Here is a 26,934-nt window from a genome sequence, read left to right on the forward strand (position 1 = left end):
TGCAGGCGAAAACATGTTGGGAAAAATTTGTAAGGAATTCATTAACCACGGGTTTGCTCGTTAACCGAAGTGAAGAATCTTATGGAAGGTAATTCGTTAACCGAGGCGCTCGTTAACCGAGGGATCACTGAATTAATTTCACCTTCAATGAGTGGATAAACTTCACACTCCAGGGGTGCAACATACACATCATGCAAGGACAGAAAAAAACAAATTTGATAGAATACATAAAATTAGCTTTCTATACAAATTTTGCAAAATGAATAATAAAAAATCTATAAAAGCTATTAAGAAAATCTATAATGTGTAGGAAGATTAGACAGACAAGATATTATGGATACATATGAATTAATTATTTGTACAGTTCCCCCCCCTTCCCCCCAAATTAGTATCACTTAGCCAAGGGGTCGATGTGATTTGAGGCTTTCCGAGCAATGTTACTCGACCTGTTTCTGAATGGTTGGTATATACGTTTTCGAACAATACATACATTAATATACCTTAATGGATTTCTTGTTATATTGAAGTACCTAGTATGCTATTCAAGGATGACTTCCTCCCCAAATCCTACCCCCATCTCTTGCTGTTCTGTTGCCAATATGGTGAGCAGGCATACCAACTTATGATGCACTAGGATCATATCAATGCATTTCATCTAGCGTTTCAAATTGTAGCGAAGGAAAATCTAACAATACTTTTTTGGGGGACTGTACATGAAAAGAAGAAAGAGTCTCTCTTAAAGTATTAACAAAAACTATCCTGTCATTTGAAAAATAAGAACCTAATCACAAAGCATTATTAAATATTTGCATATTACACTTTCAAAACTCTTACAATATTGTACAACATTTTAAGCCTTTTGATGAGACTCTACTGCACTTCATATGAATGTAAACAATTGCCAGGTGTAGTAATACTTGTAGAGTTACACTGTTTCACACTACATTAAAGAGAGTCTTCATGTCATCCAGTGTGAGCTTATTTTGTAAGGAGCGCTTTGCACCTGACAAAACATCATCTGCAAGTTGCAATTTCTTCTGTTGAAGTTCTAAGATCTTTTCCTCTACAGTATTCTCAACCACAAATCTGCAATGATAAGAAAATACATTAATGACATCCATTTCTCAAAAAATAAGGGCAGAAGATTAAAATCCCATCCTATATCCTTGGAAAAGAGACAAATGAACAAGCAAGATCATCCAGCTGGAATACCCCTAGCAATGCTTAAATTGTCCATGGAGCTATTTGTATTCCTAAAGCTTGTTCACTGTTCTATCAGATCAGTGTAAATGCTAAATAACTACTGTCCCCCAAAATTCTGCCATCTAACAAGTACACTGGGATGAACCTTAACTGTAATATATGATATGATGCATAAATAGGAATTCCCTTCAGCCATGCCATATAAGATATCACCATAATCATCAATGTTTTCCGGCCATTTTCCACACTTACCCGATTAAAGCTGTTGGGTAAATCCAGAATGGAATGCCCCTCCCACTTATCACTGCAATTACAGGGTGCCAGCCCACAAAATGCAGCAGAGACCAGGAGATGTGCACAGCTCTGGTGACAATTGCCATCAGGTATGTTGAGACAAAGTTTTATAGTTGGATGTCTTTCCTAACAACAACCCACAGGGTGGGAACCACTGATAAGGCAGGGCCACAACTCCCTGAGGTAATCAATGATTACCCACCTACCTGGATTTGAAATGTCCGCAGCTGTTGTCAAGCGGAAAATACAAACACAATCAGTCAGATGGCAAGCATAACTTCCTGCCAAAATGATCACATACTTTTTTACTCATGTAGTCAATAAGCTTCAGGATGTCAAAGAGGAATGTACAGTCAAAAGTAAGTGATCATCCATTTCACCACCTAATCCCTGTCATGTGACCTCATGGGATGTCTGTGATAGGCTGATGCATCTCCCAGATGCTCCACCCCCCCCCCCCAGGCTAGCATCAGAACATGCTTAGTTCATTGTCACCAGCAATTTTACAGGGTTCATCTCCCACTTACTGCTTATTTGCATACAATTTGTGTTGTGCAGTACTATACATTACTGAACCAGGACACACTCAAGTGAGTACTGTACCAGTGTTAAGACATGAACAGTAATCACAACTGGTACAGGTCAAAGCAGGCCACCCTATATCATCATATCACCAACCTAACCTGCTTTCACCACAAGCCCAAAGTGACAGCATCTGCTTATTTATAGTATAATTATATTACAGTATTAACAGTATACATAATTTGATAATTTCCAAATTTTGCTAGAATAATCGTTCATTTTCTTTTCATCTTTTGCACCTGGCCATGCCTTTACTGTCACATAAAATCTATTTATAATTACTGTGCAACAAATATTTTTTTTAAATGTACTTTTTTCTTTTTACAGGGAATAGCCCACCCGGACACAGGTCATCAACCCATAATGGGGCCTAAGGGGCAAAACAAATAAGAGTAAAAAGAAATTAAAATAGAAGAGAAAAAGACTAGAGTAAAACCTCAATAAACTGGACTTCAATACATCAGAATTTACTTTGGTCAACAGAAATACTAAAAAATAAAAAAAAAATAAAAAAATAAAAGAACAACACTTAGTGAATACTGTACACTGGTCTCCCATCAGATTTACTATACTGTAGGTCTACTGAGAACTAAGACACTTGAGTATGTAAGCAGGCTTGGACTGATCAGGCGTGTCTCCACTCGTCAAGTTTATTTATTTGTTGATTCAGTATTATATTCTCAGTTGATTGGCCTGTTAAAGTTTATGGTTCATCATGAATAATATAAAAACTTCAGTAATAGAGAAAAAATACAATACTGTATGTAATTTGTAATATGACTTGAAAATAAAAGGATAAGCTGGATCAAAAGGTTGTTTACTCAGATGCACTAGTGTGAGAGCTTTCAGTAGACCAGCTTACAACACTGTATAGTTTTTGATACGAAGACACCTTCTTAAAAATGTTATTTACTGCCTTTGACTGTTATATGATGACTCAGTTTGGCTACTTGTACACCTGTACAATAGTATTTATTAAGTGATGATAAATACACAACTGTACTGTAATAATTTACTAAGTGTTGAAGACAGACATTGTGGTAAGCCGATCAGCTGTGTGCTCTTTGTCAACAATGACTCATGGTATTCAGAGTGGGATTCTTTCTTCAGGAAAGCCAATTCGTTTAGGATACTATTTTATCAACCTCACACCAAATGTTTCGGATTTCAAAATTTTTTGGATTTTAGAATGGTTACGTTAGGTTAGTTTTATCTTTATTTATATTTTTTTTTTTACAGGGATTAGCCCACCCGGGCACAGGTCACCGACCCAAATCAGGGCCTGGGCGGGGGGGGAATAATAATAATTCATAGATCTAGGTCGTGTTCCTCGCTCATTTTTTTCATTTTTGTAGGGGTATTTCGTTGTTGTTATTATCATTATTAGTGTTGTTATTATTATTGTTATCATCAATATTATTTTATTTTGAATTGTGTATTTTTTATTATAAATTTTATTTACTATGCATTATTATTATTGTTGCATTTTTGCCCCACAGGCCCCGATGTGGGTCAGTGACCCGTGCCCAGGAAGATTAATCCTTGTAAAAAAATAAAAATGAATAAATAAATAAAATAAAAATTCGCGGTATGTCATGCACACGAGTGATGCTCCATGAAAAAACTTTTGGTTTTCAGAGGTTTTGGAATTTTGGATAAGGGGTTGTCAATCTGTAGTACTTATGCTTGAGGATCATTACCAAAAAACCTTAAATATCTATAACAGTAAAAATGCCCTACTTGTGAATTGTCACAGGTTTAGTCTGGCCAACTCGGTAGATGCGGTCAGAGGCTTGTGCTTCTAGTTGGGGATTCCAATGCAGGTCAAGCAAGAAAAGGTGGTTGGCACCAATCAAGTTGAGTCCAACTCCACCTGCAGCCAAGGAGAGTAACATTACCTGAAACACAAAATAAGGACAGCAGCTATTTTACTCTTAGATTCTCAATAATTAGCTTCCCTCCACGTTATTCTATTAGCTGAAACTATATCACCAACCCCTGGTTTGAAGGCCATAAACTGTTTTTATGTGCATCTCGAGCCTTTCAATAGAAGACTGTAAGACCTACCTATGTTGGACCATATGGGGCTCAATGCTGAGGCATCACAGACCGGGCTACCTCGATAAGGACACCACACCCTGTGACTCCCAAGCACATGGCAACAGCAACCTGATAACACGACTCGTTACCCCGAAATCTCAAATGAAAGGTGGCCTACACTCAACCCAGTGAAAGCGCCCAATCCACATTAGTTTAGAAAATAAGAATAATGTGTATCTGTTTTGTAAGAGCCACCCATACACCTTCCCCTGTTGAACTAGAAAAATAAAGTTGGAACACACATTGGTGTTTTATATACTGCACTTGTACTGAGCCTGTGCTAATACAGTAATATTTCCATTAGCCGGAAACCCTCAAACCAGGAACTCTTCGATAGCTGAAATTGAAATTAGCTCGGAAAAGCATTCCCATAGCCCGAATTAAAAAAAAAATCCTACTTTGGGAAAAAATTTTCCGAGGTCGAAAATCGAGACCATATTCTGAAAATATCTTAAACAAAGACGAAAGCTGAAGTATTTTGGGGAGGGACCTGACCTGACTCAATGTCAGGTGGAGGTAGGGTAGGGGATTAGTGGTCTCATATTAAGGACTTTCTGATGGAATGTCAGGTCACAAAAAAAGAAAAAGATCAAAAGTGAGAAACGATATACTGTATGTATGTTGTGTTGTGTTGTGTTGTGTTGTGTTGTCAAAGTAAGAGAAACAATTGAAACCCTGCAATTGTGTGTAAATGAACCAGAAAGTCAGATCAGGGACTTGGTCACAATTTTTGTGGTACAGGTACCATATGGCAGCAGGGTCTACCATTAGACAACACATTATGCTGCCAATATCTTCCTAGGCAGTAGTACCTCCCTGTTTGATAGCTGCCTACTACCAACAACACTCACCACCACAACACTCATCCCCACCATCAACACTCATCACCACCAACAACACTCATCCCCACCAACACTCATCACCACCAACAACACTCATCACCACTCACCATCACAACACTCACCATCACAACACTCACCACCACAACACTCATCACCACCACAACACTCATCACCACCAACAACACTCATCCCCACCATCAACACTCGCCACCACAACACTCATCCCCACCATCAACACCACAACACTCATCACCACCAACAAGACTCACCAGCAGCACCACCACCACAACACTCACCCTCAACCCCACCACAACACTCACAACTCATCACCACCACAAAACTCACCCTCACCACTCATCACAAAACTCACCCCCACCACCAACACTCATCACCACAACCAGCACTCATCACTACCACCAGCACTCATCACTACCACCAACACTCACCAGCACCACCACAACACTCATCACCACAACCCCCCCCCCCCACACACACACGACCTGCACAAACAAGATGCCCTAATTCTGCTGAGTGTATGGTTTAGAGCAGGGGTGTCAAACTCATTTGCCAAGGCAGGCCAGATTTAATACGAGTACACAGTATTGCGGGCCAAGTAACATAATTATGAGCACTTTGCAATCACCTCTTAGGCGAGTTGTACGACAAAATAAAAAAAGGTGGATTTAGTCTGCGCTCGTGCGAAACCCTTAAAAACAAACATATCAAGTGTTTACTAACCTTGATCAATCTTATTGTTTGCTACTCCTGCTTCCTGATAATTGGCACCTCTTGGTGTGGACCAGTGCATCAAAGTTTGGCACTAACGACTGAGCTGTAGCAACCTTCAGTATTGAATTAAGGTGCGCATCAGTAAGTTGAGACCGAAGCCGAGACTTGTTCAAGTTCATCACAGAAAAGAGTTGTTCACTGACATATGTACTTCCGAACATTGACATAATCTTTGAGGCAAAACAATTAATCCTGGGATAATTTGGTCCAAAATATTGATAAAATGTGCCAACATCAACACGCGAAAACTTGTTCCTCAACACTGAATCACACTGGAGCTCAATTAATTCTTACTGAAGATGTTCTGGTACCTCAATAACACCAACAGAGAATGGGTCCCGAAAAATGAAAAAATCCTTCTCAAGTCTTTTAAAGTCAGCAAATCTTTCTTGGAATGCATTCATTAATTTGGAAATCTTGATGCAGTACTTTTTTGTGTTGATATCAGCATGAAACTCAGGTGTGCCTTGCAGGAACTTCAAGGTCGGAAAGTGAGAAAGATTACTCTCTGATAGTTGCCGTTCAAAAAGCTGATGTTGATTGAGTATTTTGTTCTAGGAAACAGCAACTATTTTATTCGGCTGAGGGATACACTCACTATTTAGTTTTAGCTCCTCAAGGTAAGGCTAAAGCAGCAAATGGGCCGCATGCAACAGTGTGTCGGGCCGCATGTTTGACACCCCTGGTTTAGAGGGTGGCGTGGCCGCCTGGCCTCCATGATGCAGATCGCCCTCTCGAGTGATGCTATGAGGACCAGCCCTCTGTGGTGAACACCGACTCCCAATCCTGGCCGAGTTTTGTGCTGGAACAATTTACACAGTACTATTGTCCCTTGGAACATCATACTGTACTGGTTCGCATTGAGCAGCACTTGTAAGTACAGCCAAAGTGATGACATACCCCTCAGTACTGAAATATTGTGGACTAATTATGCCTACTCGTTTCTGCCTTATCTGGAGAAATAAGACATTGCGGAATGAAGTGTAACTAAGATTGATAAGAGTTAAGAGCTTCGTATCATGTCACTATGCTTAATAATCAATTGTAATTAAGATGAAATAGTCTGAGACTAACTAATTACGTATCAGATAGATCACCATGTAATACTAATGAACGCCTTGTTCTCTGCAGGTTTTGATCACATCAATAAATATTGAATGCGTCAAAAGACGGGTTTCAATCATTCCCTTCGACTTGCCCGTCACCTGAACGTCCTTAACCAAGGCGTTTATACTCACCATCACCATCACACTCACCATAAACAACAACACTGACCACCATTAACATCAACACTGACCACCATCAACACTCATCACCACCAACAACACTCGCCCTCACCAACAACACTCATCACCACCACAACAATCACACCCACCATCAACGCTCACCCCCACCAACAACGCTCACCACCATCAACACTCATCACCAACAACAACACTCACTACCACCATCAACACTCATCACCACCAACAACACTCACCACCACAACACTCATCCCCACCATCAACACTCATCACCACCAACAACACTCACCACCACAACACTCATCCCCACCATCAACACTCATCACCACCAACAACACTCATCACCACAACACTCATCCCACATCACTCATCCCACCAACAACACTCACCACCACAACACTCATCACCACCAACAACACTCACCACCACAACACTCATCCCCACCATCAACACTCATCAGCATCATCCTAATACTCAGCCCCCACCAGCAAAACTCACCACCACCACAACACTCACCCCCATCAACAAAATTCATAACCACCACCAACACTGATCACCTCCACAACACACACCCCCACCATCAACATTCACCACCAACAACACTCACCACCACCACCACCAACCTCAGCTATCCTACATCCCTGGATGAGGTAGCTGCTACCATCAAACAGATGAAGAATAACAAAGCCACAGGGCCTGATGGAATCCCAGCCGAGGTGTGTAAAGCAGGAGGACCTCTGCTTCCCAGCCGTTTCCACTCTTTCCTGGAGTATACATGTGTTGTCTATATAATTAGCCATCGGATAGGGTGTGTGGGTGGTGTTGGGGCGTGTGGGTGGTGTTGGGGTGTGTGGGTGGTGTTGGGGCGTGTGGTGGTGTGTGGGTGTGGTGTTGGGGCCTGTGTGAGGTGTGCCAGGTGGTGTTGGGGCGTGTGGGTGGTGTTGGGGCGTGTGGGTGGTGTTGGGGCGTGTGGGTGGTGTTGGGGCGTGTGGGTGGTGTTGGGGTGTGTGGGTGGTGTTGGGGTGTGCACAGTGGCCCCCAGTACACCCCGAAAAAATACTTGGTATAAGTCTGGACAATCAGCAGGTGTGGACCCCCTTTCCCCTCAAATTGTCCTGAATTTCGAGGGTTTACTGTAAATGAACCTAGTCCGAACGGGTCAGGTGTGTCCGTTAAAGATGTTGTCCGTTAAGTTGTGGTTTACTGTAGAGACAGACCTGTATTGTCTTCCCTTCATAGGACAAGGGGCAAAAGGTTTACATTCACCCCTTTTAATTACCTTGACTACTGTATATAACAATATATTTTTATATATCAAATTATTATAGAGTATTCTGTGTTTGTAGTTAAATTGTGTTGTGTAGGTACCATACAGCACTATATTTGAATCTGTAGGAATAATTTTGATTGTTTCAGTATAGAGATCATATTATCCCAGGAAACTGAAAATAAACATAGTGAAGTTGAGAGGTAAGTAGATAAACACAGCAAACACCAAAGGAATGTTTTTTTTTTTAGTTAATGCTCACCCTTATTACTGAAACTTACCTGTGCCCCTCGGGGATTCATGTTGAAATCACTGACAATGGCAGGACGCTCCTTGACTAGAACTTTACCAGATATAGTGTGACACTTAATGCCAACTTCTCTTAGATGCATATGGACAATATCCAACACTGATGTCCACTGGGAAACAATTACAGACTTTTCTTTCGTTTCCAAACGACGAATTTTTTTAATTTCCTCGATAAGTCGTTCAATCTGATGGAAAAGAATAAATAATTGCATTATCATTTTCAAATGACGAGACATGGAGGATCAATTTTATATCTGATCCTGGATCAGGTAACCTTGTACATGTACAGTCAGGTCCCACTTACAGAGTAAACAATTAATTTAAAGAGCAAAATGCGAGTGAAAGACGGACTCCTTGGACCCTCTTGAACCAATTCCTTGTTATTTCCTCTTTTAATTTACACGCTGTCCTTTTATTTTAAATCACACTATATTCTTTTATTACCAGTAGTTATTCACCAAAACAATAAGAACTTTCAAACATTGTTTAACTACAATTACTACTAATTATGTCTGAGAGGGAATAATAACAACCAAATAAAGTGGCTAGGGATTGATACTATCATTCAATGTTGCAGAAGCTTACAATCATCTTGTTCACTATGTGTGTGTTTTAACACACAAACATTCATACTGTACAGTATTACATTGTTAATGGTGGTGAGTGTTGTTGATATTGGTGGTGGTGAGTGTTGTTGTTGTTGGTGGTGGTGAGTGTTGTTGTTATTGGTGGAGAGTGTTGTTATTGGTGGTGAGTGTTGTTGTTGGTGGTGGTGGTGTTGTTGATAGGTGGTGAGTGTTGTTGTTATTGGTGGTGAGTGTTGTTGGTGGTGGTGAGTGTTTGTTGATATTGGTGGTGAGTGTTGTTGATATTGGTGGTGAGTGTTGTTGTTATTGGTGGTGAGTGTTGTTGTTATTGGTGGTGAGTGTTGTTGTTATTGGTGGTGAGTGTTATTGTTATTGGTGGTGAGTGTTGTTGATATTGGTGGTGAGTGTTGTTGTTGTTGGTAGAGTGTTGTTGTTGGTGGTGAGTGTTGTTGTTGTTGGTGGTGAGTGTTGTTGTTGTTGGTGGGGAGTGTTGTTGATATTGGTGGTGAGTGTTGTTGATATTGGTGGTGAGTGTTGTTGTTATTGGTGGTGAGAGTTGTTGTTGTTATTGGTGGTGGTGAGTGTTGTTGTTATTGGTGGTGGTGAGTGTTGTTGTTATTGGTGGTGGTGGTGTTGTTATTGGTGAGGTGGTGAGTGTTGTTGTTATTGGTGGTGGTGAGTGTTGTTGTTATTGGGTGGTGGTGAGTGTTGTTGTTGTTGTGTGTGGTGGTGGTGAGTGTTGTTGTTATTGGTGGTGGTGAGTGTTGTTGTTATTGGTGGTGGTGAGTGTTGTTGTTATTGGTGGTGGTGAGTGTTGTTGTTATTGGTGGTGAAGTGTTGTTGTTATTGGTGGTGGTGAGTGTTGTTATTGGTGGTGGTGAGTGTTGTTGTTATTGGTGGTGGTGGTGTTGTTGTTATTGGTGGTGGTGAGTGTTGTTGTGTGGTGGTGGTGAGGTGTTGTTGTTATTGGTGGTGGTGAGTGTTGTTATTGGTGGTGGTGAGTGTTGTTGTTGTGGTGGTGGTGAGTGTTGTTGTTATTGGTGGTAGTGAGTGTTATTTGTTGTGGTGGTGGTGAGTGTTGTTGTTATTGGTGGTGGTGAGTGTTGTTGTGTGGTGGTGGTGAGTGTTGTTGTTATTGGTGGTGGTAGTGTTTGTTGTTGTGTGGTGGTGGTGAGTGTTGTTGTGGTGTTGGTGGTGAGTGTTGTTGTTGTTATTGGTGGTGGTGAGTGTTGTTGTTATTGGTGGTGGGGAGTGTTGTTGTTATTGGTGGTGGGAGTGTTGTTGTTATTGGTGGTGGGGGTGTTGTTGTTATTGGTGGTGGTAGTGTTGTTGTTATTGGTGGTGGTGAGTGTTATTTGTTATTGGTGGTGGTAGTGTTGTTGTTATTGGTGGTGGTGAGTGTTGTTGTTATTGGTGGTGGTGGTGAGTGTAGTTGTTGTGGTGGTGGGGAGTGTTGTTGTTATTGGTGGTGGTGAGTGTTGTTGTTGTGTGGTGGTGAGTGTTGTTGTTATTGGTGGTGGGGAGTGTTGTTGTTATTGGTGGTGGTGAGTGTTGTTGTTATTATTGGTGGTGGTGAGTGTTGTTGTTGTGTGGTGGTGGTGAGTGTTGTTGTTATTGGTGGTGGTGAGTGTTGTTGTTATTGAGTGGTGGTGAGTGTTGTTGTTATTGGTGGTGGTGAGTTGTTGTTGTGGTGAGTGGGTGTTGTTGTTGTTGGTGGTGGTGAGTGTTGTTGTTGTTGTTGGTGGTGGTGAGTGTTGTTGTTGTTGGTGGTGGTGAGTGTTGTTGTTGTTGGTGGTGGGAGTGTTGTTGTTATTGGTGGTGGTAGTGTTGTTATTGGTGGTGGTGAGTGTTGTTGTTGTGAATTAGTGAGTGTTGTTGTTATTGGTGGTGGTGAGTGTTGTTGTTATTGGTGGTGGTGGTGTTGTTGTTATTGGTGGTGGTAGGTGTTGTTGTTATTGGTGGTGGTAAGTGTTGTTGTTATTGGTGGTGGTGAGTGTTGTTGTTATTGGTGGTGGTGGGTGTTGTTTGTTATTGGTGGTGGTGGGTGTTGTTGTTATTGGTGGTGGTGAGTGTTGTTGTTGTGGTGGTGAGGTAGAGTGTTGTTGTTATTGGTGGGTGTTGTTGTTATTGGTGGTGGTGAGTTGTTGTTATTGGTGGTGGTGAGTGTTGTTGTGGTGAGGTGGTGAGTGTTGTTGTTATTGGTGGTGGTGAGTGTTGTTGTTATTGGTGTGGTGGTGAGTGTTTGTTTATTGGTGGTGAGTGTTATTTGTTGTGTGGTGGTGGTGAGTTGTTGTTATTGGTGGTGGTAAGGTGTTGTTGTTGTTGGTGGTGGTGAGTGTTGTTGTTGTTGGTGGTGGTGAGTGTTGTTGTTGGTGGTGGTGAGTGTTGGTGTTGTTGGTGGTGGGGTGTTATTTGTTATTGGTGGTGGTGAGGTGTTGTTGTTATTGGTGGTGGTGGTGGTGTTGTTTGTTGGTATTGGTGAGGTGGGTGAGTGTTGTTGTTGTTATTGGTGGTGGTGAGTGTTGTTGTTATTGGTGGTGGTGAGTGTTGTTGTTATTGGTGGTGGTGAGTGTTGTTATTGGTGGTGGTGAGTGTTGTTTATTGGTGGTGGTGAGTGTTGTTGTTGTGGTGGTGGTGGTGTTGTTGTTATTGGTGGTGGTGAGTGTTATTTGTTATTGGTGGTGGTGAGTGTTGTTGTTATTGGTGGGTGTTGTTATTGGTGGTGGTGAGTTGTTGTTATTGGTGGTGGTGAGTGTTGTTGTTATTGGTGGTGGTGAGTGTTGTTGTTATTGGTGGTGGTGAGTGTTGTTGTTATTGGTGGTGGTGAGTGTTGTTGTTGTTGTTTGTTTATTGGTGGTGGTGAGTGTTGTTGTGTGGTGGTGGTGAGTGTTGTTGTGGTGTGGTGGGTAGTGTTGTTGTTATTGGTGGTGGTGAGTGTAGTTGTTATTGGTGTGGTGGTGAGTGTAGTTATTGGTGGTGGTGAGTGTTGTTGTTGTTATTGGTGAGTGTTATTTGTTGTGGGTGGTGGTGAGTGTTGTTGTTATTGGTGGTAGTGTTATTTGTTATTGGTGGTGGTGAGTGTTGTTATTGGTGGTGGTGAGTGTAGTTGTTATTGGTGGGTGTTGTTGTTGTGGTGGTGGTGAGTTGTTGTTATTGGTGGTGGTGAGTTGTTGTTATGGGTGGTGAGTGATGTAGTTGTTATTGGTGGTGGTGGTGTTGTTGTTATTGGTGGTGGTGAGTGTAGTTGTTATTGGTGGTGGTGGTGAGTGTAGTTGTTATTGGTGGTGGTGAGTGTAGTTGTTGTGGTGGTGGTGAGTGTAGTTGTTATTGGTGGGTATTTGTTGTTATTGGTGGTGGTGAGTTGTTGTTATTGGTGGTGGTGAGTTGTTGTTGCATAGGTGGTGGTGAGTGTAGTTGTTATTGGTGGTGTTGTTGTTATTGGTGGTGGTGAGTGTAGTTGTTATTGGTGGTGATGGTAGTTGTTATTGGTGGTGGTGAGTGGTTGTTATTGGTGGTGGTGAGTGTAGTTGTTATTGGTGGTGGTAGTGGTTGGTATGGTGGTGGTGAGTGTAGTTGTTATTGGTGGTGGTGAGTGTTGTTATTGGTGGTGGTGAGTGTAGTTGTTATTGGTGGTGGTGAGTGTAGTTGTTATTGGTGGTGGTGAGTGTAGTTGTTATTGGTGGTGAGTGAGTGTAGTTGTGTGGTGGTGGTTAGTTGTTATTGGTGGTGGTGAGTAGTTGTTATTGGTGGACGCTGTACACCACACAGCAACCCAGCCCACACTAACCCTCGCACGGATGGAACTGTTTCGGTCCTAGAAAATAGGTACGGAGTTTGAATTTTTGGTACCTAACCGGGCGTCTTATGTCTGGATGGTCGTATGTCGAGTAGGTCGTAAGTCGAGGTCTACCTGTACTGTATACCACATGATCCCAAGGCATTTTGAATGTTACCTTGGAGCTTTGTCTTGTTGTCTGGAAGATAGGGTTGTCCATGGTTAACACCTTCTCCTTAACTTTGTCATCTGCTTGGCGTTTCATCTCCTCTATAGACATGAGGCTCATGTCAGCCATCTGGGATACCAAGTCTAGTTCGAGGCCATCCTGAACATTAGGATCCATCCCGTCTATTTCTTGACTGTGAGCTTCAACTATCTGAAATTTGTTTAAATTCATATAAGTTTTCAAAGTACAACAATGTTGAAGTTGCCCATAAGCCAGGGGCAGATCCAGGGAAAAAAAAAAAAGAAAAAGAGAGAAAGGGGTCCAAGAAGTTGTGGGTGGGAGAATAAGGCGAGCGCAGTGCGCCCTACCTGCCCAGCTAGGTGTTGGTGTTTTGGGGTTTTGAGAGACATTGTAAGAAACCCCCCGATTTTTAATCTGACCAATATTATGGGCATTTAGAAGCTATGTGCATTTAATATTAGATGTTCTGAAGTCAAGCACTTTTACTATACACAAATGCCTGCATACAATACTACATAAAATAAAAAATATTAGAATTTTCTGGTGAATAGAGGGGGGGTCCGGACCCCCATGGAACACTCCATAAGCAGCTAATAAAATATAAATAATAAATCCTGAAATCGTATTTTTACACCGAGCTGGGCCAAGGCAAGTATACAATGATGAACAAAAGGTTCTCAGGAGCCAAAACCTGTGACTGAAAAGATATACCTTTCCAACCATACCAGAATCCTCATAAGGAGACACTTGGCATGTCAAACTCCCGTGAGAAAGAACGTTCAGAATCTTTACCACCACATAAGCATGCATATTCCTTGATCCTCATTTGTTTGGCTCAAACATGAAATAATAGAATGAACCCATTCAATTAAAGTCTGCTCACCCACCAAAATGGGTCCCTAACCCCATTGTCAATACCTGTACATTATTACAGGTTGTACCTATCTAGTCCGGCAACCTCGGGACCATGGAAATTCACCCTTTTCCTGGATAGATAGTGACTTGTGCTTATGCTTGGAAGCACTAGCACCACTTTCTCTGCACCATGGTCTCTTTGAAGACATATTGAAGGGTTAAATGTCGTATAGTAGCTTCTCAAATTTCGCGAGTTTTTAATTCTTAACGTATTTTATTGGAAAAAATAAATAAATAAAAATTTTGACGGCGGAAACTTGAATTTCGACGGGTTTGAACGGCCCGCCAACGTGCAGACGACGTGCATAATCGTGTAAACAGCGTCATTTCTCTTGTATACAAAAGATTCATTATTGTTTATTACTGAATGGCGTTTTTATTGAATTAATGTTTATGTGTGCAAAATGAGCAATACAATTCATTAATAATACGTTGAATATTAAAACACACGAGGAAATGACACAGCATTGTTTTCGTTGATTACAAAACCAGTGACTGACTGGTTCTACATATAAAACTGAAGAAAATAAGACCTTCGCTGTAGCTGTAGTAAAATTAATATGGTTGTTTTAAGTAATGTTATTTAATGTTAATAAATGGAACAATAGAAGTAGCTAATGATAACGGTAAAGAAAAAAGAGAGATCGCGTATGTAAAGTGCGCATGCGCACATGTGAAAACATATCGTCATTACTTTACATAAGAATATGAAAGCAACACTTATTTACTGTTCATATATATTTTAATTAATGTTTCTGAATTTGTTTTTATTGAATTAATGTGTGTGTGTGTGTGTGTGCAAAATTAACAATACAATATATTAATAATACGTGGAATATTAGAGGAGACGAGACGGCTGCCGGCATTGTTTAAACCAGCGACTGATTGGTTCTACATATAAAACTGAAGAAAATAAGACCCTGATTTTTAGCTGTAGTAAAATTAATGTAAAAAAATTAATATGTTGTTTGAAGTACCTGTAATGTTATTGAATGCTAATAAATGGAACAATATAAGTAAGCTAACCATAAATGGTAAAAAGAAAAAGTGAGACTGCGCGTATGTAAGTGCGCACATGTGAAAACATATCGTCATTACTCTACATAAGAATATGAAAGCAACACTTATTTACTGCTCATATATATTGAAGGGTTAAATGTTGTACTCTGAATAGACAAGCAGAGAGAGAGAGAGAGAGAGAGCAGCCGAACTGCCGGATGTAAACAAACCTTAATTTCCCGTGGCTTTTTTTTTAAGGGGATTAGCCCACCCGGGCATAGGTCACTGACCCACATTGGGGCCTGAGGGGCAAAAATGTAATACTCCTGTAATAATAATAATAATTCAGATAAAAAAAAATAAAACAAATAATAAAAGCTGCCTATCTACCTATTGGACAAACTAAAATAGTTCTGGACCACGGGAGTTCCGACCACAGAATGCCGGACTAGAGAGGTACAACCTGTACCTCCGTTTGGTAGCTGCCTACTACCTACCTACTTTTTTTCAGGAAAGCCGATTCTTTTAGGATAATATTTTATTAACCTGGCACCAAATGATCCTAAATTATATGAGAATTGTGGTGGAATCAAAAAGAAGTGCTAAAGGAATCTTGTGGGAGAGAGGGGGCCATGCTCTGCCAGCTACTCCAATTTAAACATTCGTCTTCCACGTACAAATATACTACTCCTATACGTAACAACAACTGATTTTCTTTAAACAGTTCAGATAAGCAGTGTTATCCCAAATGCCCCCAATGCTTACCCACCCACCACATATACAGTTGTACCCCGCTTAACGCGGTTTCACTTAACGCGATTTCTCATATACGCGGTGCCTCGCCAGAACCGAACTTTCACTTAACGCGGTTCATCTACACATACACGCGGGAAGCGGCGCGGGCACGATGCGTACAAGGTCGCCCAGTCATCAAAACATTTCCGAGTTCTTCACCCGCCACCCACCACAGCCGACCCAAGTCAGTGATAGTGATAAATATAGTGAGGATATGGACTTATATGGACTTTGAGGGGTTTGACAAAGAGGCCCTGCAAGCCTCTGTGGTGGATAGTGATACAATTGATACAAGTGATACAGGTGAGGGTCAATAATCTGCCCTCTGCCTCGGAACCAACCCCCCATCCCCGTGTGCCCAGCCATCTTTTCTACTAATGTAAGTGTTAAAAAACCTAATATTATTGACATTTCTCTTAATTATTAATTGTGTGTGCATACCATCATAAAGTTAAGATAATATTTTTACTACAACATAGTTGTGTGTCGTCAAAAAGTGGAGTTGGGGGTCGGGCCAGTCTCTATTGGAATTAATCCCATATGTTCTGTTGTTCATTTAACGCGGTACCCTGTGGGTTCAATTGACCGCGTTAAGCAGGATACAACTGTATTTGCTTTTTCAGACTTTTGCATTTTTCAGACTGGGTCTGCCCTAATTAGTCAGATTTGTGGAGGTTCTACTGTATGAAAAAAATCAGGGGTTACTTTACTGTATTTTTTAATAGTGTTCAATATACAAATTGTCAGATATGGTCATCATATAAGATTGTATGTAATCAGAGTGGTAAATGTCAGGATTTAACTAATGTGTGTGTTCAAAAATGTATATCTCCATTAATAAGTTTGGTTTAAATTACTTGTTGGTAAAAAATTTTCCATATGAAAATATATTCACTAATAACATCCCTTCCGTAATATGGGGAACTCATGTACAGTCTCATTCAAGATTCTTCGAACACTGCTGGAGACAGCTGGCAACTCAAGGCCGTTTGTTTACTATAGTACGTAGTATAATATAATGCGAAACAACAAAGCCCAACCATTAAATTAAGCAACGGGGAACTAAGTAACCGATCACTTTTACATTTATTCATAACTTTTATTACGTAATATAGTAAACAAACGGCCTTGAGTTGCCAGCTGTCTTCCAGCAGTGTTCAAAGAATCTTGAAGGAGACTGTACATATGAAAGCTAACCCAATACAATGAGAAATCATGACGTAACTTACCCCTTGAATGAGTGAAGGATGGCAGCAGATCTGACGGAGTCTAAGAAGAAGGACAAGGAGATGATGTGCTTTGACCTCCCCTCTCACAGCCCCTTCACTAGTTAATGTTGGGGTATACTTACTCTCTGTGAGTAAAAAAAGAAGTAATAAAAAAAAGAAAGGAGATAAAAAACCTGTAGATTTATGATAATTGTTTATCAATTTTATTCTATTCTGTTTAATCCAAGAGTCTATTTGACTAAAAAAATCTGGTAAATTAAAATTTGTCAATTAAAAGAATGGGAAATGAATAACTGGTAAAACATGTAAAATACTGAAGTGGATGGTATGAGGGGGAGGGAAAAACAAGAAGGATGTACAGTTGGGGAGTTTCCAACTGTTACAGTCAGCAATGTCAATCCACACTCCCCATGAGGTGTGAACTCCCAACTCGTTAATCAGAAGCATTCGTCTAATCTAGGGCTGACAGGGATGTCCTGGAGTTTCTAAATATTGTCTTTTTACTTTTTTCATTACCCAATAAATAACAGAAGCACTTAATTTTATTGAACATTACCATCAATAATATACACGAATGCGTGTTTCTTGTGCATAACACACCGGGACAGCTACTCGTGAAATATATTACCAGATTTCTGAATAAAGTTGGGTCGGATGAGGGAGGGTCAGTCGTGGAAATCATTGCTGTTAAGTCTATTTAAATAACATTATTACAGTAAAACCTCGATTAACCGCCCACATATGGGGGGAAGGGGCCGACGGATAATCCGAAAGGTCGGTTAATAGTAAATAAAATCTACGGAAATAAAACATACATTTTCAATGTACCTATCTCTAACCTACCTCATTTAAGTCCCTCTATTCATTTTTGTTCATTTGCCATTCATATTTCAATAGAATTTGCTTTAAAACATTAACCACTTTATTAAATAAATATGAACCAGCACAGAAACCGTGAATAAAAAATGAAAAAGTCAAAGAACATATGTCATCACAAAAATTGTGACCAAGTCCCAGGTTGCTAATCTCACTTTCTGCCTCATTTACACAATTGCAGGGTCTCAATTATTTCTCTTACTATTGACAACACAACATACATATGGGTATATTGTTTCTTAATCTTGATTATTTTTTTCATTTTTGCATTTCTTTATTATTATTATCATCATCATTACATTCATTACCTGTGCCCGGGTGGGCTAATCCCCGTAAAAAAAAAAAAAAAAAAAATTAGGGGTCCGGGATCGGCGTTTAATCCGAAAGTTGTTAATCGAGGTTTTACTGTATATAAATTTTTTCCGTACATACCAACGCCCAGATTTCATCCATTTTGTTTCTCATACTTCTACTGTTTGCGTAGTAGGCATTTAAGTTAGTTGTGTTTGAGCCCTCTCTTTGTCTCTGCCTAATTTAGTTTTGTCATAATTCCTAGCACTATTTACCTGTAACCTTTCACTTTGTTTACCCGCTCCCACTGCAGTCTCCTCCACCCCCGTGCTCATAGGTTCTCCTAGCACTTTAAAGACTGACATTTTTTGAGCTGCCCTCTCGAGAGAGCCAGCCAGGGTTGCCACCCGATCCCTAGCATAAAGGTCCCTTCTGCCGTAGAATTTGTCCCAGTTGTCAGTGAATGGGACTGATATTGACTTGCAATATCTGTCAAGACGGCCATTGACACCAACTGCCCTTGACAACCATTCATTGCCAACTCTCCTTCTAGGCAGGACACCACATATAATAGGGATCCTTCCCTTCGACCTAATACATTCTATAGCTGTCTTGAACTTATCAAGAAGCTCCTGACTCCTACACTGGCCAATATCTTTGCCTCCTGTTCCCATTACCAGACAAGATATTGTCAATCCTGCCAACTATATCCCTCACTCCAGCTCCTGGCAAACACACCCTCATCCAATTTTTATTTTTACCACAAAAAGCTCTATCCAGGGACCGTACCTGGGGATCGCCAACAATTAATGTTTTCGTACCTTCCTTGTCAGCCCTGTCCCTGACTATGCTAACGTCCAATTCGTCTATCAAATGACTGAAAGAGTTGGTACACCTAGTTGCTGTTGTCATATCCTTGGAGTATTTTTTCACCACCAGTTTGGTCGTTTCTCTCCTCACAACCCTCCATTCGCCTGAGTTTTCATCAGACACGAGCTTTCCTGGTCTCGTTTCTTCCTTCATCCTCACTATTATTTCCTTTAGTTTCAAGTTTTCTTCCTTGGCCCTCTCTAATTCAGCCCTCTGAAGGGCACAGCCCTGTTCACAATTGGCACTGTCATGGGTTGCGTTGGGCCTCCCGCACAACCCATCCCAAAAGTTTGTTTACAGTAGAGATAAGGTAACCAGCCAGCCATAACTGGGACATGTTTTCAATTAGTGGTATGTTAGCCAGCCGATAGGAGGGGCAGGTCAATGAGACAGTGGTGTACTGTTCATCACTTCACGCCTCAAAAAACCAATTTAGCCGGTGGGCTTTAGACCTTGGGTTAGAGAAGACCTCCTGCTTCGCGGACTTAAGAACAGGAGCCATACAGTCCTACGAGTCTGTGTGTGCAAATCCCCGAGATTTTTGTTAAGTCCAGCGACAAGTTAACACATCCTGTAAAGGAAGTGATCAATGATGAGGACCTGTTTGCTACAAAAGCACTCCAGGCCGGCCAATAGATCTAAACGATTAATTCTCCAGGTTGACAAACTCTACCTTATAACTTATGGTACTCTGGCGTGAATGTGAGTGACTGACCTATCCATGCAAATTATAAGTCCAGTGTATGGAATTGTGCCAAATAAACGAAAGTGCAATCATCTGCCCGTATCTGTGATCCCTCTATTATTATTATTACCAAGTGAAATTCTACGTAGTGATACACCATAATCCCCTGGGTGAGTAACCAGTGTGAAGGTATCCGAGTTCTACGGTAGGAAAACCACTTTCCTGCATTTAAAACGTAACAAGCACTAGCCATTACTGACAATTAATCCCCAGGAGCTAAGCCTGCTGTGACCTTTCCTCTAGTGAGATCAAAACACACCCTCCAATACCACCAACACCACCAACACACAACCTCCAACACCACCAACACACAACCTCCAACACCACCAGCACACAACCTCCAACACCACCAACACACAACCTCCAACACCACCAACACACACACCCTCCAACACCACCTCAACACACACACACCTCCAACACCACCAACACACACAGCCTCCAACACCACCAACACACACACACCCCAACACCACCAACACACACACACCTCCAACACCACCAACACACACACACCCTCCAACACCACCAACACACACACACCCCTCCAACACCACCAACACACACACACCTCCAACACCACCACAACACACACACACCCTCCAACACCACTCCTCAACACACACACACCCTCCACCACCAACACACACACACACCCTCCAACACCACCAACACACACACACCCTCCAACACACACACACACCCCAACACCACACCAACACACACACACCTCCAACACCACCAACACACACACACACCCTCCAACACCACCAAACACACACACACCCCAACACCACCAACACACACACACACCTCCAACACCACCAACACACACACACACCCTCCAACACCACCACAACACACACACACACCTCCAACACCACCAACACACACACACACCCCTCCAACACCACCAACACACACACCCTCCAACACCACCAACACACACACACCCCTCCAACACCACCAACACACACACACACACACCCTCCAACACCACCAACACACACACACACCTCCAACACCACCAACACACACACACCCTCCACACCACCAACACACACACACACACACCCTCCAACACCACCAACACACACACACCTCCAACACCACCAACACACACACACACCCTCCAACACCACCACACACACTCCAACACACACCCTCCAACAAACTCTCCAACACCAACACACATCCTCCAAAATTTATTACTATATATTTTCGTATCATCAGCTTCTTATGGCAGACTAATTGGAGGAAGGGTGCCAGGGATAAGAGGTTGTTTGCCTTAGAGCAAAATTAAAAAAAAAATAAATAAATACAGGTAAATATTTCAAACAACAAAATGAGTACAACACCAATGTATCCAATTTTTAATAAAGGAATACATGTTCTTTAATCAATGTTTCTGACTGCAAGAGGCTTGCAGTCACTCTAAGTCCGAGTCAGAAATGAGGATATGAAGAGGACCCTCCTCTGACAAGGAGGTTGGTGGTGAGGGCAAGGGTGCACGGCTGGAGGGTCTTGGCTTGAAGAAAGTGTCAATCTTTGTTTGAGTGACCTTGCTTCTTTGGTCCTGTATGACAAGCTCCCCCAGGTGCCTTTAGTGATCGTAATAGGCCCCATTTATTTTCATCTTTAGTCTGAATAAGCAAATTCTATAAGGGTGTCCTGGCTGTCCCTAGCTTCTGGCATCTTTATTTTTGGTGGTTCAGTTTCCTTCTCTTCATCATTATCAAAGTCGTCTGCAGCCTCATGTACAGAGTCCACAGTCTCCTCCTCTGTCAAGTTGTGGTATCCAATGATCATCCTCATCAGCCTCCAGCCAAGCCTCCACATCCTCAATTGTAGCATCCTTCTCTCCTGCTTGGAGAAGATTTGTGTGGTAGTCTTCTGATGTGAAACCTTCAAATTCATGCTCTTAATCAATGTCATAAAGGAGCTTCTTCCAAGCACTGATAAGGGTTGTTGCCTTGACTTCTTTGGCAACAGCAGCAAAATTGGAGAGCATGGACCTGAAGTTGTATAACATGAAGTTTCTGATTGTCTTCTGCCCTCATTTCCTTCACCTGATCCTCGCTTGTCTCCTCCACCACAATCACTTCCTTCAAAAACTTGCGATTGTACAGCCTTTTCACAGCATAAATAACACCTTGATCCATTGGCTGTGTGACATAGGCGGTGTTGAGTGGCAATGCCTGGCACCTGATCTTTTCATCCCTGCTACACAGTTTTTCAATGTTGAGATGTGAGGGAGCATTATCTAGAGGATGAAAGAGTTGATATCCTTCAATATGGCACATTTCAAGAACAACTTGCCAAGCTTCACATGTGGCAACGACCGTTGGCAGACACTGATCGGACTGTGGTTGCCAGCTCGCCAAATTTATTAGCTAAGGAACTGACGGAGCGCAGTAAGGAGGGGACACCGTACAGTATTCGGGGAACTTGAGTGGTATTGGTACGGTCTGTCAGGAGTAAGTTTCTCTGGTTTTCTAGTGGAGATGGTCCTAATGGGCTTCAGTTTATGACGTCCTTGTCTACGGCTGCGAGCATGGAATATGTTCAGTGATTTTAGTCGTACAATAACACTGCCATCAGAATAACCATTGCCATGCTTTAGATTGTACTGGGCACGTCAGGATTAAGTAATTGGTGGACATCTGTTGATATCTGTTGTTGTGGACAGACGGAAGTGTTTGTCCACGGTGTCTATAAACTCAATGGCGGCACTTTGAGGGCCACTGACATTGGAAGACGTCTGTTAATATTTGTCTAGCCTTAAACACCTTAAGTCCTAGTCTCTGGCTCTTAAGGTTCTGACACAGTACCTACCGCATATGTAAACAAAGCGGTGGTCCTTGTCACTGGCACTTTGAAGGTGACCGACAAAGTGCCCACGGTATGGTGTTACACTGCTGTGTTTTTGTGCTTTTCCTTGGAATACAATATCGGATCACTGTTGGGTAACCAATCATTGCACTGATCATTTGAGTGTTTTGCTGATAAATCCCGGTGTAGTGAGGTTGGTAGGGAGTTAGGATATAGCAAGGGAAGGGGGGCAAACTGACTTGGCCTGGCTGCCAATTAGGAGTGCCTGCAGAACACGTCTTGTCTCACTGAGGGCTGACTGATGAGTAATCACGGCAAAATTATTATTTCTATATGTAACTGCAAGTAAAACACAAAATTTTTGTTTCCGCATTATGAAAATTTTATACAGTATACTTCACTTTCTGCCTTCATTATTTCATGTGATTGCAGCAAGATTCGTTTTAAAATTTTTATATATTTAGGGAAAAAAAAAATAGAAGAAATGCTGTGAAAAAATTAATATTTCACTAGAGAGAGGTATCAGAAGGCACCACACTATCACCACATGGTGCAATTTCTTCTCGTTCTTTACATTTTCCCACCCCTCCTCCCTCGCCAGCATCATGAGGCACGGTTCAAAACTTTCACAACATTGTTATGAATAAATTATATCACTGTGATGCAAGAGAAATTAGCACAAGCCACAAGAAAATGCATGGGAAATATAGAGCCATGTTATACCCTGGGTCCTTTAAACACAAAAGGGAGACTGATGTGGTGACCTTGGAGGACAGTCTATATAGTTGCCAGATCACGCTGAGGTTGCTAAATGTGCGTCTTGTATGTCTAGCATTCATATGCCTCCCCATAAATAAAAAAAAAAAAAAAAAATATATATATATATATATATATATATATATATATATATATATATATATATATATATATATATATACTATATATATATATATATATATATATATATATATATATATATATATATATATACACACACACACACACACACACAGTATATATACACTAGTCTTACAAGGAATCCAGCAATGTCAATTATATTATCCTAACTTTAGTCTGAGGTATTATTTATTACTAAAAAGGTAAATATTCTGGTTTTCCCACACATTTATCTGGTAGGGAGGGTTGGTGGGGGGTGGGGGGGAGGGAGGGACCGACCGACCATCTGGCACGGTGTGAAGAATATTTTTTTTTTTTATTAACTGAAGATATTTGTTTTAGCTCATAAAATTCATACAAATTACCCGGCCAGAATATAATTTACATTGCTGGAATTCTTACAATTTGATGATCATTTTGAATATAAACATCATAGATTTTGCATTAGACATACAAATTTTAGATGTAATGTTTACTCTGAGTAAATATGTTATCTTTTGTGCAAAATATATGACATTTATATTCAAAATGTTCCTGGTCTTACAAGGAATCCAGCAATGTCAATTATATTATCCTAACTTTAGTCTGAGGTATTATTTGTTACTAAAAGTTAAAATTGTTTTTTCACCCAACATTTCTCTGGTAGGCAGGGAAGGGTTGGGACCAACCGACCATCTGGCGCAGTTGGAAGAGGGGGGAGGCAAGTTGGGGTACTTTGATTGACAGATAGTGTTGTGAAGAATATTTTTTTTTTATATGAATATGAAGTTTACATTCAAAATATTCCCTGACCTGCAAGGAATCCAGAAATGTCAATTATATTATCCTAACTTTAGTTTGAGGTATTATTTATTACTAAACGTTAAAATGAATATAATTAACATAGCTGGGATTCTTGTAAGATACTGATTTATTTGAATATAAACATGTTGTAATTCGCACTAGACATAACAATTTTAGTACCGTAATCAAATTAGTACATGTGCAGTCCAGCTTTGCACTAATTTATTTTACAATTATTTTAGTATGGTGCGTGAATGTAAATGGGTGAAAATTAATGAAGAAATTTGTGTAAATCTACCCAAAAATACAATTGAAAAACTTTTTATAAAATGTACATTGTACACTAATGTACTACATTTTTTATATCATGAGCAAAATATATGATGCTTATATTCAAATTAATCTCTGTCTTGCAAGGATTTCAGCAATGCAAATTATATTATCGTAACTTTAGTCTGAGATATTGAGATATTGTATAAAATAAACAAAGAAATCACCAATCTTTTGTCTGGGAACACAAGGAGGGTGGGAAGATTGGGGAGGGGGGGGATAGAATGTCTGGCGTTTGTTTGTTTATTTATTTGAGATAAGATTTGACAGTTGGCGCTGAAGGCCTGCCTGCGTATTTATTTATCATTACTTAAGAGTGACTAAGCTCTTCTCATAATTTTCCACCCAAGCGACCTGGGTGAATATAACTTACATTGGAGGGATTCTTGTAAGATAGTAATTTATTTGAATGTTTTTTTTTTTCAATTTAAATTTATTTAATTGTTTATTCCTTGATAGAGGAAGCGGGATCCTAGTGGTCACTTGGTACCCCTGTACCATAACACCAGAAGCAACTGGCCAGTGTCACAAGTATATACAGTCATCCCTTGGTTATCGCGCCTAATTGGGACCCCTCCAATAACGAAAGTACAGAACCTATGGGATTTATTCTAAATGGTTCCAGGCATAAACAAGACATACGCATGCCTAGGTTTATTACAAAGTGATGAAAAGGGTACGCTAATACTGGAGTCCACAAAACATGTAGCTGTGCTTTTTTTTTATTTGGTCCCCCGTCAAACGAGTCCGTTTTCTCTCACATCAGGACGCCCGAGTCCTCCGTTTTCTCTCTTAATCTTAGAGTGCACTAGAAACTTTACTATTTTTAGTAATGCAACAGATTTTGAAATTGCAACCCCAATTGCGACTTGCAATTGTTGAGGCAACTAGATATGTCTGATTACAGCAAATGTGTTATTGTCAATTTGTAGGTGAAAGATTTTATCCTTAAAAGATGTAGGTTAACATTTCACCTGTAGGCAAATGCTAAGAAAAGCCTAAGTAAGGAAGCATATTCCTTTAACACATAATATCTGGCCAGTATGGGGAGGACCATCGTGTCTCCGTCAGGGGGTCGTGGAGTGGTGGTCCAGCAGGCGTATGACTGTATATACAGTCGACCCTCGTTAATTCGGACTAATAGGGAGGGGGGGGCAGGGTGTCCGTTTTAGCCGATTGTCCGAATTAACCGATTTAGGGGTTAATATTGCATTATATTTCAAAGTATTTAAATCATCTTGTGTCACAGAAAGACTTCTGGTTGAAGCTAGTTTGATTAAGGAATTAAAATCAATAAACCTTAGTGATGGTCAGTTCAAAACTGATAATATGTTACATTAATGTATTTGTCAGTGGCCCAAGGTTAAAAATGCTTTGAAAACCTTTGATCTAGATGTATGGTAGTTATTTAGTGGGTCCCTTATTTTTGACCTGATCTGACTAGTCACGTCACCCCCCTTCTCTTTAGCTCCTCTACGTGTGTGTTGGTGTGGGGATTAGTGGATGACATCATTATGACCTGACCTCATGTTTTTAAGGTCACCCTGTATATTTAAGCCTCTCTCTGTCCATGTAATCCAGTTGTCTCTGAAGATGTCTTGAATAAAGACGAAAGCTAAGGTGCTCCATTGTTTCCCTTTTATTGTGTGATTTTATCAAGATTTATCTTATCCACGTTTTCATTGTGGATCTACATGATATATATATATATATATATATATATATATATATATATATATATATATATATATATATATATATATATATATATATATATATATATATATATATATATATATATATATATATATATATATATATATATATATATATATATATATTTTTTCTTCATACAATTTGCATATGAACACCCCAAAGCAATATTTTAGATTATACACAATTTCACAAATAATCTCCTTAAACTTCTTCCCTCCTTCTAGCCCTGAACATCCTCCACCCCCATAACCCGCCATCCACTCATACACTGACCCATATGCAATCCCCAGGACCACCACTCCCCTTCTCTCTTGAATGCTTTGGATTCAGGAGCCGATGATCTCTGGGTTCACACCCCACAGACTGACAATGCTGATTATACAGTTGGAAAAGTCCCCAATTGTACAAGAAGCAGAGGGTGGACATCCAGGATACAGGAGAGTACATAAAAATGAGGAAAGGTTGGCATCAAGA

General features: G+C 40.6%; 1 protein-coding gene across 2 annotated transcripts in view; it reads right to left on the reverse strand.

The window, feature by feature from the left end:
* Positions 1-214: 214 nt before the first annotated feature.
* The window catches only part of LOC121855477 (transcription termination factor 2-like), a 151,112-nt gene continuing 124,392 nt past the window's right edge, over positions 215-26,934 (reverse strand). For both annotated transcript variants that reach the window (XM_042350446.1, XM_042350447.1), the window contains 5 exons: positions 17,121-17,245; positions 13,171-13,371; positions 8,603-8,815; positions 3,820-3,977; positions 215-1,086 (listed from right to left, as the gene is read on the reverse strand). In XM_042350446.1, coding sequence (XP_042206380.1) covers positions 936-1,086; positions 3,820-3,977; positions 8,603-8,815; positions 13,171-13,371; positions 17,121-17,245 — 848 coding nt within the window. In that variant the 3' untranslated portion in view covers positions 215-935. The remainder of the gene's footprint in view (positions 1,087-3,819; positions 3,978-8,602; positions 8,816-13,170; positions 13,372-17,120; positions 17,246-26,934) is intronic.

Source organism: Homarus americanus, unplaced genomic scaffold (genome assembly GCF_018991925.1).
Source record: "Homarus americanus isolate GMGI-L3 unplaced genomic scaffold, GMGI_Hamer_2.0 scaffold48406, whole genome shotgun sequence".
NCBI lineage: Eukaryota > Metazoa > Arthropoda > Malacostraca > Decapoda > Nephropidae > Homarus > Homarus americanus.